Source organism: Clupea harengus, chromosome 13 (genome assembly GCF_900700415.2).
Source record: "Clupea harengus chromosome 13, Ch_v2.0.2, whole genome shotgun sequence".
NCBI lineage: Eukaryota > Metazoa > Chordata > Actinopteri > Clupeiformes > Clupeidae > Clupea > Clupea harengus.
In genome coordinates, this window is record NC_045164.1 from 1,316,990 (window position 1) to 1,335,302 (window position 18,313).

An 18,313-nucleotide genomic window follows, 5' to 3' on the forward strand; every position below is an offset into this window, starting at 1 on the left:
GCCTTTCGTGTGCGCCTCTTATCTGTCGCGTGTCGCGTCTTTCTATCGTTTTTTAGGTGCACTTCAAAGTTGAGCACACCGCTCATCAATGTCACATTCGGCCAAGGCAGGTTGGAGTTTGTTCATGATATTTGGTTGACACTCACCCTCTTTTGCAAAAGAAAAGCGCTGTAATTCTGATTGCTGGTCTCTTTCTCATTAATATTAATGTCTTGATATTAATTTATCTAACAGGGAGACACTAAGAGATGCCCTGACATCTGAGGTGTTTGTTTGTCATGACCTGTACGTTCTCTCTCAGGAGACTCAGGTGACAGTAGAGCAGGGGTCTCAAACTCAAAGTACCTGGGGGCCGATTAGCGTCCAGTCTGGTCAGTGGGGGGCCCGATTTTTTTTATCTGTTGGCTTACCTCTCACAATACTGTAGATACCACTTTTGAGCGTGGCAAAATTACACTGTGTGATCAGTGGTGCAATGTGTTCAAAGTGAATCTGTCAACCCTGACGGATCAACGCATTCCAATGCAAAGGTGTGACTCCCTTTTTGTGTCCTTCTGAATGCTGGGCGTTCACAGTATGTGTGTGTGGGTGGGGATCTGCATTTTTGCATGGGTGTGTCTGTTTTTAGTCCCACTGTTATCTACAGACAAACACATACACACTCACACAGAGCTGCAGAAGCACATAGGCACACCGGTGCACATGCATTGCTCACACACACAAACTCACACACCTATGCACGCACGCATGCACACGCACGTCATTCGGAAATTTGGTAATAATCCATAAAACATTTTGTGCTGTACTCCGTTGGCCTTGCTAGACTTATTGTACTCTCAGCTCACAAGCTAGAAAATATTTGTGTGGGAGTGAGCAGCAAAGATACGGACAGAGGAGGAAGACTTCAGAGAGGCAGACGTCCATTTTCACGACCCCAGTAGCAAGTAGCCTAGGTGTACTTTATGCTGATGCTGGGCTCACACTATATCTGTTTCGGAAAAAAAACCAGCAGGGAGGAGATTCTTTGTGTTAAGGTAGAATCTGTGATTCTGGTGAAAGGTTATGGATATTTGAGCTCAACGTCCTTGCACCTGAAGTAAAGTGTTGATTGGCTGGAATGGCTCAGTCCAAGCCACTATGTTTGCTTCGTAGTTAGAGAGTATGAACACAGTCGGATAGAATTGCAGACTGCACCTTTAAACTGAGAAAGCTGAGGTTAAACAATGGAAAGGGTCACAAATCCAGTGCTTGGTATTTTATCCATCTGAAAACTCATTCTCTCTCTCTCTCTCACACACACACACACACACACACACAAACACAGAATGATGCAGTTCCACACTCACTCACACAATGACACACACAGACAAACAAGGAGACACACACTCACATGTGAATCTAAACTGCCAGTTCCAGTGAATGTGGTAAGAGAAGGCTGCTCCCAGTGCAGTACACACACTTCCACACAAGGATGAACACACTTCCACACTCATTCACACAAGGATATACACACAGAGACAGACACATAAGGAAACACACACTTACATGTGAGTCTAAACTGCCCCCTGTGGTATTCCAGTGAATGTGGTAAGAGAAGGGTGCTAACCTGGCACCCCGTGTTGGCGGACTTGATGATGACCTTAGTCTCCGGCGCCCGCCTCAGCAGCGACACGACCGCGCGGCGGACCCGCGCCACCCGGTAGGCGTAGTAGGAGATCGGGAAGTTGGTGAAGTGCACCCCAATGTTGAAGACGATGACGGTGTGCAGGCCGCCGGCCAAGTTGTCGATCTCATTGCTCATGTAGTTTGACGATAACCATGCTGAGCAGTCCTTTACGGTGCCAGTATGGTAAGTACGTTATTGCCATTTATTTACAGTTTTTTACGATTGGATAAACACTAAAATCTAAAGTATTACACAATTATCAAAACCTTTACTCAAGGAGCAAAACAACGGCTCAGATTTGCACCACTATAAGCTCATGTCAACATCACACTTTTTGGGAAACAATACACACAAGTGATTTGCAAAACACTAAACACACTTGATTGCTTTAGACACAGAAGTATATCAAGAGGTCACTTCCTTGCAATTCCAAAACACTGACTGTCAAATTACCACACCTATGAGCCTGTCAAATAAACACAGCCATCAAGTGCGCAAACACATGATTCCTTAATTGTAGACACACCAAACAGGTTTAGGCACTATAGAAATGCAGCAGATGAGTTCATCTGTCTTCAACCAAAATGGAAAAAGTCAGAAAAAGAAGAGTGAGGGTGAGAGGGGGAATCCACAGAGGACGAGAAGGAGGAAGAGGAAGAGGCGGAGGCCATGCCAGAGGCTGAGGTCGAGGTGGAGGTAGAGGAAGAAGAAGACCTGAAGCAGGAGGAAAACGTGCTCAAAGAAGAAGAAGACCAAATTTATCAAATAAACTTGAAAGGAGGACGGGGGCCCATATTCACGCAAGAACAAGAGAGAGAGAGAGAGATCATAAACATGGTTTTGGCCAATAATGCTATCAGGCTCAGAGACATTTAAGCCAACATTAGCGTGACCATGCCATTTTCAATACAGTAATGTTCATCAGGTCTCTCAGTCAACACTGGCACACATCCTAAAAAGACATTAGGGTAAAATGAAACAACTTTATTTGTACTGTATTTTCAGTACATGCAATGTGTGTGTTTCATATGGTAACAAAATATGGTTTTGTTAAATTAGTGTATAGTTTTTACAAGAGTGTTTCATTTTGCAATGGATCTGAGGTGTTTTGCTCATTGGGTGGTGGTTGTGCTAATTGTGTGAGGTGTATTGAAAAACAAAACAAAGCAGTCAAAATTGTGTTTAAGCAATCGAGAAAAACTGTATCTCTGGAAAATCTGTGTTTTTTTTTGTTTTTAGTATTCATTTACACAGTTCAGTCCCTGAAATGTAAACATCTTTAAAGAGAGAACTAAATCTTCTCCTGTGAACAGCCCTGTGTGATATTTGTGTATCTTACTAGGCACAGCCAGGATGAGGTAGTCAAACCACTGTCTGCTGGTGGAGTCTCCCATCATGTAGATGTGCTTGTCCTTCAGACACTGGGTCGCGTCATCCTTTGCTAAATGTCCAGACGTTGTTTATGTAGAACCCTGATGGTATTGGTGTGGGCAGCCCAGATTTACACGAATCTCTCGACCCTAAAGGAGAGACCGTATGGAAGTACTGTATGACGTTAGGGTTTTCATGTGTGTGTGTGTGTGTGTGTGTGTGTATGTATCCGTATATGTGTGTTTTGCGCCAGGGTGGCTCTGCATTCAGTTCTAAAGAAAGTGGAAAAACATACCAATGGTTGCATTGGAGGCCATCACTCTAATCAGGCGTGAATCCCCCTTGAGCCACCGGTTCACATGTTGACTGTGGAGAGACAAAGCACTCGGCATCCTGCAGCTAAACTCTCACATCACCAAGGTCAAAGGTTCAATACTTAGGGAGCGACAGAGCATGCATACCTGTGAGCATGCATACCGCTGAACATGCATACTGATACCTGTGAGCATGCATACCGCTGAACATGCATACTGATACCTCTGAGCATGCATGCCTATGAACATGCATACCTGTGAGCACGCATTCCTGTGAGCACGCATTCCTGTTGCTAGTGTGATTTGCCTTGAACAACAGTGCCTACTGAATTAATTTTTTTGAAATTGAAATGTTTTACTTTTAAACTCTAACAAAATAAACAACAGAAGCAAATCATGCATGACAATCTCTGCCTCTATTAGTACCAACCTGGCATCATAAAGTTGAGCATCATAAACAACAGAGTTATAAAATATGTACATGATTACATGAAGAACTGTATACCCAAATGATGCAAAGCATCTCCATAAATACAAAACCCATCTTGCTCACCTGTCCATGAGTACCTTTTCGAGGGCTGTCATGTGATTTGTGTAGCCACCTATGGAGTGGTACACCAGGGTGCTGCATGGCAGAGTTTGGGGTTTGCGGCACTTCCACGTCACCCTGATGTGGGCATCCTGGTACTCACAGCAGCAGTCCTTCTGTTCCGACCTCAGCACCACCCCCTCCCACTTGATGTTGCACACCACCCTCTCCTCCACTTGAGCACCCTGGGGGTCACTGCCCACATAGTAGCCATGGAAGAAGACACGGTCGGAATCTGTGCTCCTGTGCCGCCTGAGGGCCTGCACGGCCTCGCTAGAGTGAATCAGGCGGACTGCCACCGACGCCAGGCCGACCCAGGGCAGGGTGAACCGGACTGAGTAGGTACTATTCTGGTGGTCCAGCACCTCTCCAAACACACTGGCCTAACATCCAGGGGGGAAAGGAAAGCAAACATGCACTCATCAGACTGGAGTGACCTCTTGTATAGTAAAGATAAAGATGTTATTCATTAACTGTGCTCCCTGGGCAAAGCTCCCTCAGGTGTCATTTGTGGTGGGGGTGATGGGGAGATATCCCAGAGAGGACTCAGGGAGGAAGCTGCTTTATGGAAATATGGAGTGTCAAGAGATGAGTCCCTGGTCATGCTGCTATTGAGGGCGCTCGCAGATGGGTGTTAAAGGAAGAGGGCATAACATTAGCCAGTGCCATCGAGGCATGGCGAGCAGCAGAGCTGAGTAGTTGAGATTTATCCAGGAGGACAGAGCTCATTCGGACAATGTCAATGACATAGGGAAACAAAGCGGTTCCAATATCATCTGTATGGACAAGATAATATCACACAGACAGATCCCAAGCCCCTCATAGCGACCTTCAGCGAGCCTCTCCTAAAGGCTCCCAAGTACTTGCAGAGCTTGCTACTGGCTTTCCAGAATTACAACCTGTGAGTTAACTACAAACCAGGACCAGAAATGTTGGTGAATGACACACTGAGCAGGGTTGTCACTTCCAGCGCCCTCCCCAACCCTGCACAGGCAGAGCACTGGCCTCCTCAATCCATGCTTCTCTGAGAAGTGTGTTAACTGTTTTGAAAAGTGTGTTAAAACTCAAAGAAATTTGTGTGAAAGCAATAAGAAATAGTTAACCCATTCGCCAGAGAAGACTCTTGCTGTGCAAAGAAGATGTGAGCATTAGATTAAGTTGACCCATGATTCGCTAAATGTGTAAGCAATTGAGAAAAACTGTATTATCAATACTATGTTCGTCGCCCAGAAGAGTGAAAAATACTTTTCCAATGCGCCCTCGAGCCTGCGAGACAAGATGCTGTCATTTAATTGGCTGAAATGACAGAGTCAGAAACACATGAATCGTGACTTGCAGAAAGAGAGCTGGCAGTAGTCTGACACGGTAAGCTACTAAATACGCAAGGAAATAATAAAGCCGCATATTAGTATTTCGTTTGGTCTCAGCATTGATATTTTTGACCCTTTTGTGCTTTGTAGATAGGAAAATGCCACCCAAAAAGAAAAGAGATTTTTTTTTACCACCCAGAGAGTAAGTAGCTATCAAGCAGCCCAGGTCGTTGTTAGTTGGCTAGTAGGAAAACTACCCACACAGTGCAAACCTGCTAGCCTTATATTGCCACCCATTCTACAATGGAAACAAGTTTTGAAAGTTGTTAGTGTGTAGAGCATGTAACTTTTGCTTTATCCTTCTGGCTTCAACAAGACCCGCTGCTGCTAACACACTGGTCGAAAGATTGCAGACGCTAGGGATATATATAGCGTCTGCAATCTTTCGACCAGTGTGTTAGCAGCAGCGGGTCTTGTTGAAACCAGAAGGATAAAGCTAACCTACCCACACAATGGGACCATGTTAGTTTAGCCTAGTACCAGCAGGCTAGCAACTCAAAAGTGATATTAACTGGAAATAAGTAGGCCTATATGATCCCTTGGGTAGTAATACGGCTATCTAGGTAATTTTGTTCATTAAGGCATTATTTTGAAATGCATTCAGGTAACTTAAAATGCATTCTAATTATGCATGCACAGCCATGTTGAAATGCACCTTGATTGATTAAGAGAAGCAGCGAAAATGTATTTGGCCCCTCTGTAGCACATATAACTGTGTTTGGTTATTGCTGTAGCAACTTCTGTCAGGTAAATATCGCTCAGATGGGTGTAACACATTGGTTGGGGATTAGGTGAGCTTCCCCTTGGGATGGTATTTATGACACCTTGCACCTATGACACCTTGCATACAGGGAAATTAATGGGTCACACAAGCCAGAGCAAAAGAAGTTGCTGAAGATAACATTCAATTCAATTCAATTCAATTCAATTCAATTCAATTCAATTCAATTCAACTTTATTCGCCATGTATACAGATACTAGGAATTGTTTTTGGTTTTCTCCATGCAGGCTATAGTATCACAGATAGAACAACAAGACAACACAGAACAACAATACAAGGACAGATAGTACCAGACAGTATGAGCAAAATAATAAATAAGAATGGAGGTAGTGCAACAATAATAATGTTAAATAAAGTTAAATAAAGTGCGATAAAGTTCGTGTGTGAGAGCTATTTAGGAGGGCTATTGCTTGGGGGAAAAAACTGTTGAGGTGACGTGATGTTTTGGTCATGATGGCCCTGTATCGCTGTCCAGAGGGGAGACGGTTAAAGAGACTGTTAGCAGGATGTGAGGGGTCTGCCGTGATCTTCATTACTTTCCTGAGGGATCTGGAGCTGTGAAGGTCCTTGATGGAGGGAAGGGGGCAGCCGATGATGCGCTCTGCTGCCCGTACGACTCTTTGGAGCCTGGCCTTAGAGCGGGCAGAGGCAGAGTCATACCAGACCGAGTGAGAGGATGTAAGCACACTCTCAATGATAGCCCTGTAAAACTGCACCATGATGGGGGGGCTGACCTGTAGTCCTCTCAGCTGCCGGAGGAAGAACAGGCGCTGCTGACCTTTCTTCACTAATTGAGTGATGTTATTGTCCCATTTTAGTGTGTTGGTGATGGTTGTGCCTAGGAACTTGAAATGCTCTACTACAGTGACAGATGAGTTGTTGATGACAAGTGGAAGATGTGTCGGAACCTTTTTTCGGAAGTCCACAATCACCTCCACTGTCTTGTTGACGTTGAGCTCTAGGTTGCTGACTGCACACCAGGACTCTAGATGGCCGACCTCCCTCCGGTAGGCAGACTCGTTGTTGTTGCTGATGAGACCTATCATGGTGGTGTCGTCTGCATACTTGATGGTCTTGACAGACGGGTCACCAGAGGAGCAGTCGTTGGTGTACAGGGAGAAGAGCAGGGGGGACAGCACACAACCCTGGGGGGCACCGGTGTTAACTGTGCGGGGCTGTGACAGATGCGGGCCCAGCCTGACATACTGTCTCCTGTTGGTGAGAAAATCTGTAATCCATAAGCAGGTAAGGGGGTGGATGTTCAGATGGGTCAGTTTGCTATGGAGGAGGTCGGGAATGATGGTGTTAAAGGCAGAACTATAATCCACAAACAGGACCCTTGCATAGGTGTTCCGATTGTCCAGGTGTTGTAGAATATAGTGAAGGGCTATGTTGATTGCATCGTCTACTGAGCGGTTGGGTCTGTATGCAAATTGGAGGGGGTCCATGAGGTGGTCAGTGGATGCTTTGAGATAGGAGAGGACCAAGCGTTCAAATACTTTCATGACTACAGAGGTGAGGGCGACCGGTCTGTAATCATTTAAGCAGGTGATCTTGGGCTTTTTCGGCACTGGAATGATGACAGCAGATTTGAAGCATACAGGGACACGGCATAAATTGAGAGACTGATTAAAAATGTCCGTAAACACTGGAGCCAGCTCGCTGGCACAGTGCTTGAGGGTAGCAGGTGACACCATGTCCGGCCCACACGCTTTCCTGGTGTTCTGACCTTTGAAGAGCCTCCGAACCTCATGCTCAGTGATGACCAGTGGAGCAGGTGAGGTGGTGGCAGGGGGAGGGGAGGCGGGGGGGATGGAGGGGGTGGACCCACGCGGTGCTTCAAACCTTGTGCAGAACACATTGAACTGGTCTGGTAGATTTGGGTCGTTAGAGGTGGGGGGGGGCTTCTTCTTGTAGCCCGTGGCAGATTGTAGGCCCCTCCAGACAGCTCTGATGTTCTTATCCCCGACCTGTTGTTCAATTCTAGTCTTATACACCCCTTTAGCATGCTGGATGGCTTTGCTGAGGGCATATTTGGCTTTGGTGTACGCGTCCTTATCTCCGCTCCTGTGGGCCGCCTCCTTCCCTCTCCTCAGTAGCCTCACCTCCTTGTTGAACCACGGTTTATTATTACTATAAATGACAATGGATTGTCTGGGGATGCAGAGTTCCTCACAGAAGTAGACGTAGGATGAGCATGTGTCTGCATACTCATCAATGTCATTGCATGCCAGCTTAATAGCTGCCCAGTCTGTAATGTCAAAACAGGCTTGCAGTGATTCAGTTGCATCAGGTGTTCGTATCTGGACAGACCTCTTGACCGGTTTTTGTTTCCTGAGTAGGGACTGGTATGTGGGGATGAGTTTAATCACAGAATGATCGCTATTGCCTAGTGGTGCGCACGCGCACGCGCGATATGCCTCTCTGATGGTAGAATAGCACTGATCAAGAGTCCGTTCTCCCCTGGTGGCGCAGCGCACCAGCTGATGGTATTTTGGAAGTTCAGATCTCAGATCAGTGTGGTTAAAGTCACCCATGACAAATAAAGTGGAGTTAGGGAACTTGTTCTCCAACTCCGTGATCTGATCTGCTAAAAGTTGCTGTGCGGTGTCAGCGTGCGCCTGAGGCTGGACGTAGACACACGCAAGGATAATGGATGATATTTCTCTAGGTGAGTAGAAGGGTTTGCAGTGTATCACCAGTAATTCCAGATCGGGGGAACATAATTCAGCGATGACTGTTAAATCGCTGCACCACTCGTTACTCACATAAAAGCAGACACCTCCGCCTTTTGTTTTCCCGGTGGCTGTCGCATCGCGGTCCGCTCTAAAGAGCTGATAGCCGGGCAGGTCCATCGCCGTGTCAACATTTTGATTAACTACTAAGAACTGCTAAATGTTCACATTGAATTGCATTATCTTTACCTTGTCAAAAACCTCCTCATCTGTCTCAGCCCTGACCAGGAGGTAGTCTGCAACGGTGCCCTCATCATCCCTATCAACCTCCACAAGAGGAAGGTCTCCTGTGATCTGAAATGACATTGTGAATAGAGAAAAGGCAATATACAAACATAATCAAATGAAGTTAGATGACAACCGTGGCTCCCGGCAATACATCAGGTGATAGGGAGAGTACTTAGTGGAGGCCTGGACACTGCTGTTGTGTGCAAAAAGAGTTACCTTAAGGTTATCCTCCCACCGTTCCTGGTGCCCATCCAGAGACTTGCCAATGGCCCTCTTCAGCGTCTGGTTGGTCCGCTCATCCAGTCTGTTGGTCTGGGGATGGTAGGCTGAGGTGAGTCGGTGCTTGGTCCCGTACTTCTCGGACAAGATCTGGTTGACCTAAAAAAGAAAGATGTGTCAGTCATTAGATTTGTCCATTAAAATGATCTGTCACAGTTTAACCTACCACCCTCCTTCAAATCAAAGATAACTTTGGTGAATAACTGCCAAGTATATATAAATCAGTTGTGAAAAGAGACAAGTTTCAGCAAGTACTTAACCTCGTTCTAGAACTCTCTGCCCCTGTCTGTCTGGATGACCTCAGGTGCACCATGGGCGTGGAAGATGTCCATCATGGCCTGGGATGTTGCCACTGCCTTCTTGTCCTAGCATTGTATTTAACAAAAGAAAGTGTAGGATCCTATAATTTGTCGTCTGGACAAAGGTCGAGAGCATCATTGAAAAGCATGATGATGATGATGATCAGTTCATATCTTTGTGAAACCAAACACATTGATATACCACACCTTGATAGGAATGGCCTCCACCCACTGAGTGAAGAAAATCAGTTGCGGTAAGACAGTGCCGATTCCCATACCTTGATGAGACCTTGAACGGTCAGATGAGGTCCACACCTTGCATACAGGGAAATGAATGGGTCACACAAGCCAGAGCAAAAGAAGTTGCTGAAGATAACATTTTGATTAACTACTAAGAACTGCTAAATGTTCACATTGATCTCAAAAGTGTTAAAACTCACGATCTTGTACCAAGGTGACACAAGCTTCAGCTCTGGTGCCACGGTCTTCACCTTCTCGAACTTCTGGCAAGGCACGCAGGTACGGACCTTGAAACACACAGATCAGAGCAGGTTGAAATAATGGGTGCTCTCAAACTGTGTGTCAACTAGAACCACAAGGTGTTTTAGATGAACTGATAAACAAAAGTCTTGCTTAACCCAGTCTTCCACGTCCTTAACAATGCCATGCCAGAAGAAGCGCTGATAGATCTTGCCCATTAGGCGCTTCCCTCCAAAGTGACCGGCGTGGACCTCCGTCAGCACAGCATCCCTTTCCTTGTCCGACAAGATGACCCTCCTTGGCGGCTCTCCATCCTTGGGCCTCAGATACATGCAACTCCCTACATCAGACAACATTTGAAACTAAGGACACTGCAGGCATCTCAAAATATGAAGCAGGATATTAGTTAATTGCATACATTGGATGCGTAAGACTAGTGGTTGTTTGATCTCTTGTCAACATCATGGGTTTGGTTACAACAACCCTAACGTATTACAACCTTACCCTGCAGCGTGAATTTTTGTGCTCCTCTCCGAATGGTACGCTTCTTCATCTCAGAGGTACCTTCTTGTTACTTTTCATCACTAGAGAGATAGAAAAATATCTCGTTGAGGGATGCCATATCTTCTCAATTAAAATACTAGTAACCTAACCTCAAGTCTCTCTCTCGTCTGTCAATCAGTCAGTCTCTCCCAATCAATCAAACTATCTAGCTAGTGTTAGCTATTTCACGTTCTCTTTCACTCACTCTCTATCCGTCACCTAATGTTATCTATCTAGATAGCTCTATTCAATAAATGGTTGGCTAACTGGCTCGCTAACAAGATTACACTACAATAAAATACTTTTGTTAATTAGCACAAAGTTAAACTAGTACAGAGTAATTGTAAATAATATATACATAAAGGATATTGATAAAGTGGTTGTCAGTTGATGTTTTCGAGCTCCAGGTGGTTGTTTTGCTAGGCTTCTTGCAGGTAAAATACAGGGCAAGCCGGTCTCAGGTAGCGAGGTATAATGTGAGATGCTCTGCGGTAAATTGCGTTATGAGGTAATTTAATGCCGCGCGAGTCTGTGCATAGCAGTAATGCTGCGCGAGTCTTTGCATAGCAACCAACATAGTAACGAACGCTATGTCAGGAATGTCAATCATGTACTGACCCGGACAGTTTTTGGCAAACAAACGTTCTACTCAGCGTTGGTATAGCAACAGACGCTCAAGAGTCGTTCAAAAGCTAGTATGATGTCACCCGGACGTTATTTGGCTGACGGACACTTTTTGGCATGGCAGTTCCACTCTTGCAATTGTGAAAGGGTCCTCTTTTTAAAAATAATGTTATATTTTTTTTATTAATTTTGCCTCAGGCATGACTACAGCAGCTACGCCCCTGAACCCCACGAGCAGTGGTTATCACCTCTTATGAGGAGTCAATATGGCAAAAAACGTGATTGCAAGTTTAATGCTCTAGCAGGTTTGATACCCACAATGTCATGTAAGTGTGGGTATACAACTTGCTAGAGACAGTCATTGGCACATACGCTGTCACACATTTGATATAACACACTGTTGCAATTGTTCATCTCTTCACTGCAACTCTCTGAGTTGAAACTTCCGGTTACCACCCAATGTCTGCTTACCACCCATTGTCTACCGACAAATGTATTACTCGATAGACGTGATAAACTGTTTATGGGGTCCTACTGGCAAATAAACAGCCAGCAACTAGTAGCGGACTATAACGCTCTGTAGACAAATGAGGAGTCCACGGCCACCCCCCGTAGAATCTCGGCCACCCCATTGGCCACCCCAAGCACCACATCAGAGCGGTTAAAAGTTTTGACGGCTGTGGAAAAATGCGGAACCTTTCTCGCACCGCTAGTACACTGTCGGACCCTTTAGCCACGCGCAGCGCGCACACATCCTGTATTTGAATTAAACGGCTCAAGCATGGCCTGAGAATGCCTGTTACCACCTGACGCTTCGACCGGCACCTGCGGCTAAGTGAAGAAACCCAAAACAGAAAGGTATGATATCATAATGGATGTTGTTTTTGTCTTCTAATAACTGTGACTATCCCACCCATGACTATCTATTTTGCGAAGTTTAGAAGCAAGCTATATCGTGTTATGATTGTGTCAGGTATATACAGTATGCATTTTGGATAGGTGTCATTAAAGAGGGAAAAATAATGAAGAGGAAGAAGGCAGACATAGCGTCCTTCTTCAGGGCAAGTGGAAAGAAGACAGCTAAGGCAAAGAATGAGGATGAGATGGAGAAAAAACAGGCAGAGAGCGAGGATGAGGAGCCCCCAGAGAGCAGCAACTTAAATGGACCTCCAGGTATACAGTATAGAGACTCACATATAGTACAGCTTGGTATGAGGTTATCTTATTTACAATTGGCTTAAAGTGTGTCTATTCATATACAGGTCAGGTTGAAAGTGCATTGTAAAACATATCAGTTAGTTTTTTCATTACATTAAAGTATGGCATATTTGTATTTGCTACCCAGAGACACTTTCACTAATATTATACTTTAGCTTATAGTGTGTTTGTTAAACACTATATAGCATGCATTATAAAACCTTTAGGAAAATTACCTGTACACCTTATTGTAATTATTTTAGATGTTTCTGAAAGATTGATTGAGAGCAGGACAGAAGAGTCCTCCCTGAGGAGTGGCCCCAGTGGATCCCCAGGTAAATTGTCAATCTTACATTGTATGTTGTACTCTTCTGCTAACTTTTCCATCGATATTGTCCACAAGTTTATATTGAATATGTTTAATGCTGTAGAAAATTAATTTTAATCTTTTGTATCTGTGAAATTGGATAGTGGATCATTACACCTTGTGGAAAATACTTTAAACACCTATTAATGTTTTTAATATATATATTTAGATTCCCACAGAGAAGATTCAGACAGCGAGAGAGAGGAGCCTCCAACAACGAGTGGCGGCCCAAGTGGACCTCCAGGTATACTCACTCTTTCACACATACTGGACACTTTAATTCCACTTCAGTTTTGCCCAATCTGATACAGTGGCCTGATAATTCATAAACAGGTATGAGTCATACCACTCACCTCAACTTGAGTAGAGTTGGATGAATGGCCTCAAATCTATAACGTTTTTAAGAAGATTATAGTGTTCAGATAATCCATTAGATGTAACATGGGATAGTACACTCCAATGTATGAGTTTATCTTGATTATTAATCTCTGCTGTAATTTAATAATTGAATATGCCTTTTTTTCCATTTTTAAACAGACATTTCCAAATCAAGAACTGATAGTCCAATCCAGCCACGTCTGAAACTCTATCCGAGGACACTCCAGGGCGACAGGCGCAGACACTTTCAGGCATCGTGGTACTCTATCCACACATGGCTTGAATATTCACTGTCACAAGACTCAGCATACTGTTATGCATGCAGGCATTTTGGCCTCCCACACACAGAGTCAGTGTTTACGTCAGCCTTGGGTTTTAAAAACTGGAAAAAGGCAACATTCAGAGATGGAGGGTTTTGTGGACATGCAAAGGGAGAGGGTCACACAAATGCAATGATTGCTTGGAAAGAATATGAGAGAGCAGATAAAGCTGATGCCTTGTTAATGAGTACTTTAAGTAAAGAACATCATAAGCAGATAGAGGAAAATCGTGCCTACATAAAAAGTTTAGCAGAAGTCCTACTGTTAACTGCAACCCAGAATATTTCACAGAGGGGACACAAGGAGACAGTAGATGCAGACAACAGGGGAAACTTCTTGGCTATATTGGACATGATTGCTAAACATGACCCAGTTGTTAAAAAGAAAATGACAGGGCCTCGCAATGCAAAATACACGAGCCACCAAATTCAAAATGAAATTTTGGATACATTAGCTGAAATGGTACGCGCTTCCATCATAAACGAAGTCAAGGAGAGTGAAGTCTTTTCCCTTATGGCAGATGAAACTAAAGACCTTAAAAAAAAGGAGCAGATCTCTTTAGTGTTAAGATATTATTATGCAGGAGCCGTAAAAGAGAGCTTTTTGCACTTTGAATCTGCAGACCGCCTAGATGCTGCAGGCCTGACGCATAAAATAATACAGGTACTTGAGAGATGTGGCTTGGAATACAAAAGTAACCTGATCGGGCAATCATATGATGGGGCTTCTGTCATGAGTGGCAAGCACTCAGGCGTTCAGGCTCGTATTAAAGAGGTGGCAAAACAGGCCTTTTATGTACATTGTAATGCCCATTGTCTTAATCTTGTTCTTGTGGACACAGTTAAGGCAGTACCACAAGCTGAATGTTTTTTCGCATTGTTGCAGAGACTCTATGTATTTGTGTCTGGCTCGTACATTCACAACAAGTGGCTGAACATACAGAAAGAAATGTATCCTGGAGCACCCAGAGAACTTCAGCGATTGAGTGAAACAAGGTGGGCTTGCCGGCATATAGCTTGCCACACTGTTCTTGATAGACTACCTGCCATCATGCGTCTCCTTGTAGAAGTGGCTTCAGAAAACAGTGGCGATAGAAGCATTGATGCACGAGGCCTGCTCGCTCAATTTGACCTGCAGTTCATTGGACTTTTGGTGATATGCAATAAGGTTTTTGGTGATGCAAGGTGTCTCTCTGACATGCTACAGTCTCCCTCTCTTGATTTGTGTTCAGCTGTGGATCTAGTTCAAGCCCTTGTGCAAAATGTTCAAGCTTACAGGGATGAATCCTACTTTGAAGGACTCTGGAGAGAAATCTTAAATACTGCTGAAAAATGTGATGTAGAGGTGGAACCTACTTCAAAAAGAAAGACAAAACAGAGCCGGTGGCTAGATGGACATGCTGTCATGTCCTCAACGGGTGAGCGTTCAGAGCAGAGTATGGACACTTTCCGTACTAGCATATTTTACCCTGTGCTGGATAACATGCTCAGTGAGCTAAACAGACGATTTGCTAAACCAAATTGTGAAATAATGTTGGGAATCCAAGCCTTAAATCCGTCAAGTAATACATTTTGCCAAGAGCAAGCTCTATTTGCATTTGCTTCTATTTATGAATGTAACACAGATGACCTCAAACACGAGTTACACCAAATGAAAAGAATCCTAGAGAGAAAAGTCAAATCTGGCATACAGAAGCCCTCTAGCCTAGTAGAACTCACTAAATTCGTTGAACCCTTTAAAGAGGTATTCCATGAGCTCTTCAGGTTATGCAAAATTGCTATTGCCATACCAGTCAGTACTGCCTCCTGTGAACGCAGCTTTTCCACACTCAAGTTAATAAAGACACACTTGAGATCCACTATGGATGATGATCGACTGAGCAGTCTGGGTATTTTAAGTGTGGAGTCCAGACGAGCAAAGTCCCTGGACTTGGATGAATTTGTTAATCGATTTGCTGCTAATCACAATAACCGCAGAATACGTCTGAAATGAGTGTGTAAACAATGATATGATGAAGTGATGATGTAAATAGTTTCAATAATGCAGTTAGAAGTTCTGCATTGGAAGATTCCATGTAAATAATCCCCAAGGGCTTCGAGGCAATTGTTTTTTTTAAGAGGCACTATTTTTTATAACACAAAGGAAAGTATCAAAGTGTTCAATGCCTCTGTTATATACAGGAGGCTAATCTTTAGATCTTTAAGGACAGTCATTGAAGTGTTCAGTTTTCATGAGATGTCACTGTTTGGATTCTCTGTCTGATATGTGTAAATGTGGCTCAAACTTGAATCATTCTTGCAGACTCCGCCTAATACCCATTGTGAATATGATGTTTGTTATTATGTGTTTGATAGATGTTTATGGATCGAATTGAAGAAAAATTGACACTGCTTATTTAAACAGGCTGTTAATGCTTGTCATATTTACATTTGTTGTAATTCAGCAAATTGTATTCAGGATGTTATTTTATTTATTTTCATATTTCTATACATTAGCTCAGTATTTTATACTTTTTGTTATTTAAAGATAAATCCATATTGTGATCAGACTTGATTAAAAAAACATTGCACTTCTAATTTTGCATCCTTGTTTTGTATTCCTGATGATACACTGAGAGAATTGACTTGGCTTGTCGCCATAAACTGAGGACATCTCTACTATAAAATAGAGTACCTTACTGTCATTGCATATCTCTACAACCATTGTTCGACTCAGTCGTACAATACAAAAAAAAACACAAATAGCAATCGGTAAATCAACACAGTTTAAAACCAAGTATGAATACAGAATAAGTGTATTCTTTTTTTTCACCTGAATTCCGAATAATGTTGAGATGTTTCCTATATGTGTCTTAAATAGCTCTGCATCGCCTGGTGAGACACATGCTTGCCACCCAAAAATTATCACTGGCCCCATCCTGGCCACCCCAATGTAAATTCCCTGGCTCCGCCACTGGTCACCACGTCACAAACGCTACACGTTTTATGACGTACTCTAGCAATTAGTATACTCTAGCAAGATGTATACCCCCATAACCATGGCGTCACACTGTACTGGTCAGACCCTTGCTTTTCTCTAATAGTTACCCAAAGCTACTCCGAACGAGTTCAATATGGTTTAGGTCTAACTTGGTTGACGGTAATGCTAAAGTTATTGTAGTCCCAGCCTCATTTAATTTGGAAAAACATAAACACAATATATACCCACTGTACTGTGAAAAAAATCAGAATATGCCCCAGGCAGGGCAGTTTGGGATGGAAATTTAGGCCTATAGTTGGATGTTTGATCAACTCTCCTTTTGCACGTCTCTTCCTAACACAAGCATTGGCGGCATTGCAGGGGGTCCGCGACATGAGCCTATGTTGATCAGTTCACCATTGAATTTTTTAATTTTTATAAATTCGCTTTGATATTTCAACACATTTCAAGATGGAAGGTGTTTAGTGATCTACCCTGATAACTGCACATATCTAAGACCACATTTACACATAGCCGGGTATTTACAGAAACGAATATTTCTGCCCCTCCGTTTTCAAAAATAACGTCGTACACACAACATCGTTTTCAAAAAAGTTTCTGTTTACATGAGCCCGCATAAATACGCCCTTCTATGGAGGGATGCAGTAACTCCGAAAGAGACAGTAGTGATGAGCGCGACATTCGGAAGTTCTCATGCCATTCGTCCGGGAGGACGACTTCTTTCTCAAAGTTTTCCCACCAGACAGCAGTTCGCCCTGGTCGGATCCAAAACCGTCGGTGGCGACGTTGGCAGGCAATGTAGCCTACGTCTTGGGAGTGAAAGCAATAGAAAGACTGCTGACCTCCGTGCAGTTCTTCGCCTCTGCTCCTTCATATAGAAAAGCCGTTGTGTTTGTAAATACAAACAGGCGTTTGCATTAACGTATAAATGAGCACTACCTTAACAGCATCCATGATCAGTAAGCAAACTAACTGTAAACAATAGGACGCTCACATGATGTGATGCATTTTTTGTCGCATACTGTGACGTTTGAGAACCTAAAACTCTGTTTGACCTAGTTCACACGCAAACACAAAAACGGAGTTTTCAGAAATCTCCACTTTGGCCGGAGTTTTTAGAAATGATCGTTTTCCGTGATAAAACCTCCGTTTTCGTGTAAATGAAAGGCCAAAACGCATGAAAATATATGCGTTTTCCCATCGTGTTAACGGGGTATAAGTGTTATGGGCAGAATATCTGTGCAGGGGGAGGGGGCGTGGTGGCGGCTAGCGATGTACCCTGATAATTTCACATATTTAAGTGTTATAGGCAGAATATCTCTGCAGGGGGAAGGGGCGTGGCGGTGGCTAGCGATGTACCCTGATAATTTCACGTTATAGGCAGAATATCTGAGGGGGAGGGGGTGTGGCTGCGGCTAGCGATATACCCTGATAATTTCACATATTTAAGTGTTATAGGCAGAATATCTGTGCGGGGGGAGGGGGCGTGGCGGTGGCGGTTACAAACATGCACACGCGTGCAGGGCCGCAAATTACTTTCTAGTCAGAATGGTGGTCCCTGGGACTAAACCAGTTGACAACCCCTGTTCTATGCTGTGTACAGGGTTCGTACGGTCATGAAAAACCTGGAAAAGTCATGGAATTTTAAAATGGTTATTTCCAGGCCTGGAAAAGTACTTGAAAAAAATAAAATTCAAAAAGTTTTGGAAAAGTCATGGAAATTTGTTATATTCATATTTCCAAGGTTATTAACGCTGCGTTTTAAATAATTAATATGCCTTTAAAAGAAATAC

General features: G+C 43.7%; 2 protein-coding genes across 2 annotated transcripts; one reads left to right on the forward strand and one right to left on the reverse strand.

Annotated features, from left to right (window-relative positions):
* Positions 1 to 1,487: 1,487 nt before the first annotated feature.
* On the reverse strand, positions 1,488 to 10,444 carry LOC116223241 (NXPE family member 3-like). The gene is made up of 10 exons (XM_042709572.1): positions 10,271 to 10,444; positions 10,073 to 10,159; positions 9,840 to 9,947; positions 9,633 to 9,698; positions 9,271 to 9,432; positions 9,016 to 9,120; positions 3,905 to 4,323; positions 3,333 to 3,403; positions 2,917 to 3,113; positions 1,488 to 1,846 (listed from the first exon to the last, which is right to left on the reverse strand). The coding sequence occupies exons 1-10, from the start codon at positions 10,442 to 10,444 to the stop codon at positions 1,490 to 1,492; spliced, it is 1,746 nt and encodes a 581-aa protein (XP_042565506.1). The 3' UTR covers positions 1,488 to 1,489.
* A 1,805-nt stretch (positions 10,445 to 12,249) lies between these two features.
* LOC116223242 (zinc finger MYM-type protein 1-like) lies at positions 12,250 to 15,853 on the forward strand. The gene is made up of 5 exons (XM_031579272.2): positions 12,250 to 12,452; positions 12,740 to 12,811; positions 13,013 to 13,087; positions 13,381 to 15,030; positions 15,843 to 15,853. Exons 1-5 carry the CDS (start codon positions 12,302 to 12,304, stop codon positions 15,851 to 15,853), a joined length of 1,959 nt encoding a protein of 652 aa, XP_031435132.2. The 5' UTR covers positions 12,250 to 12,301.
* The last annotated feature ends 2,460 nt before the right edge of the window (positions 15,854 to 18,313 follow it).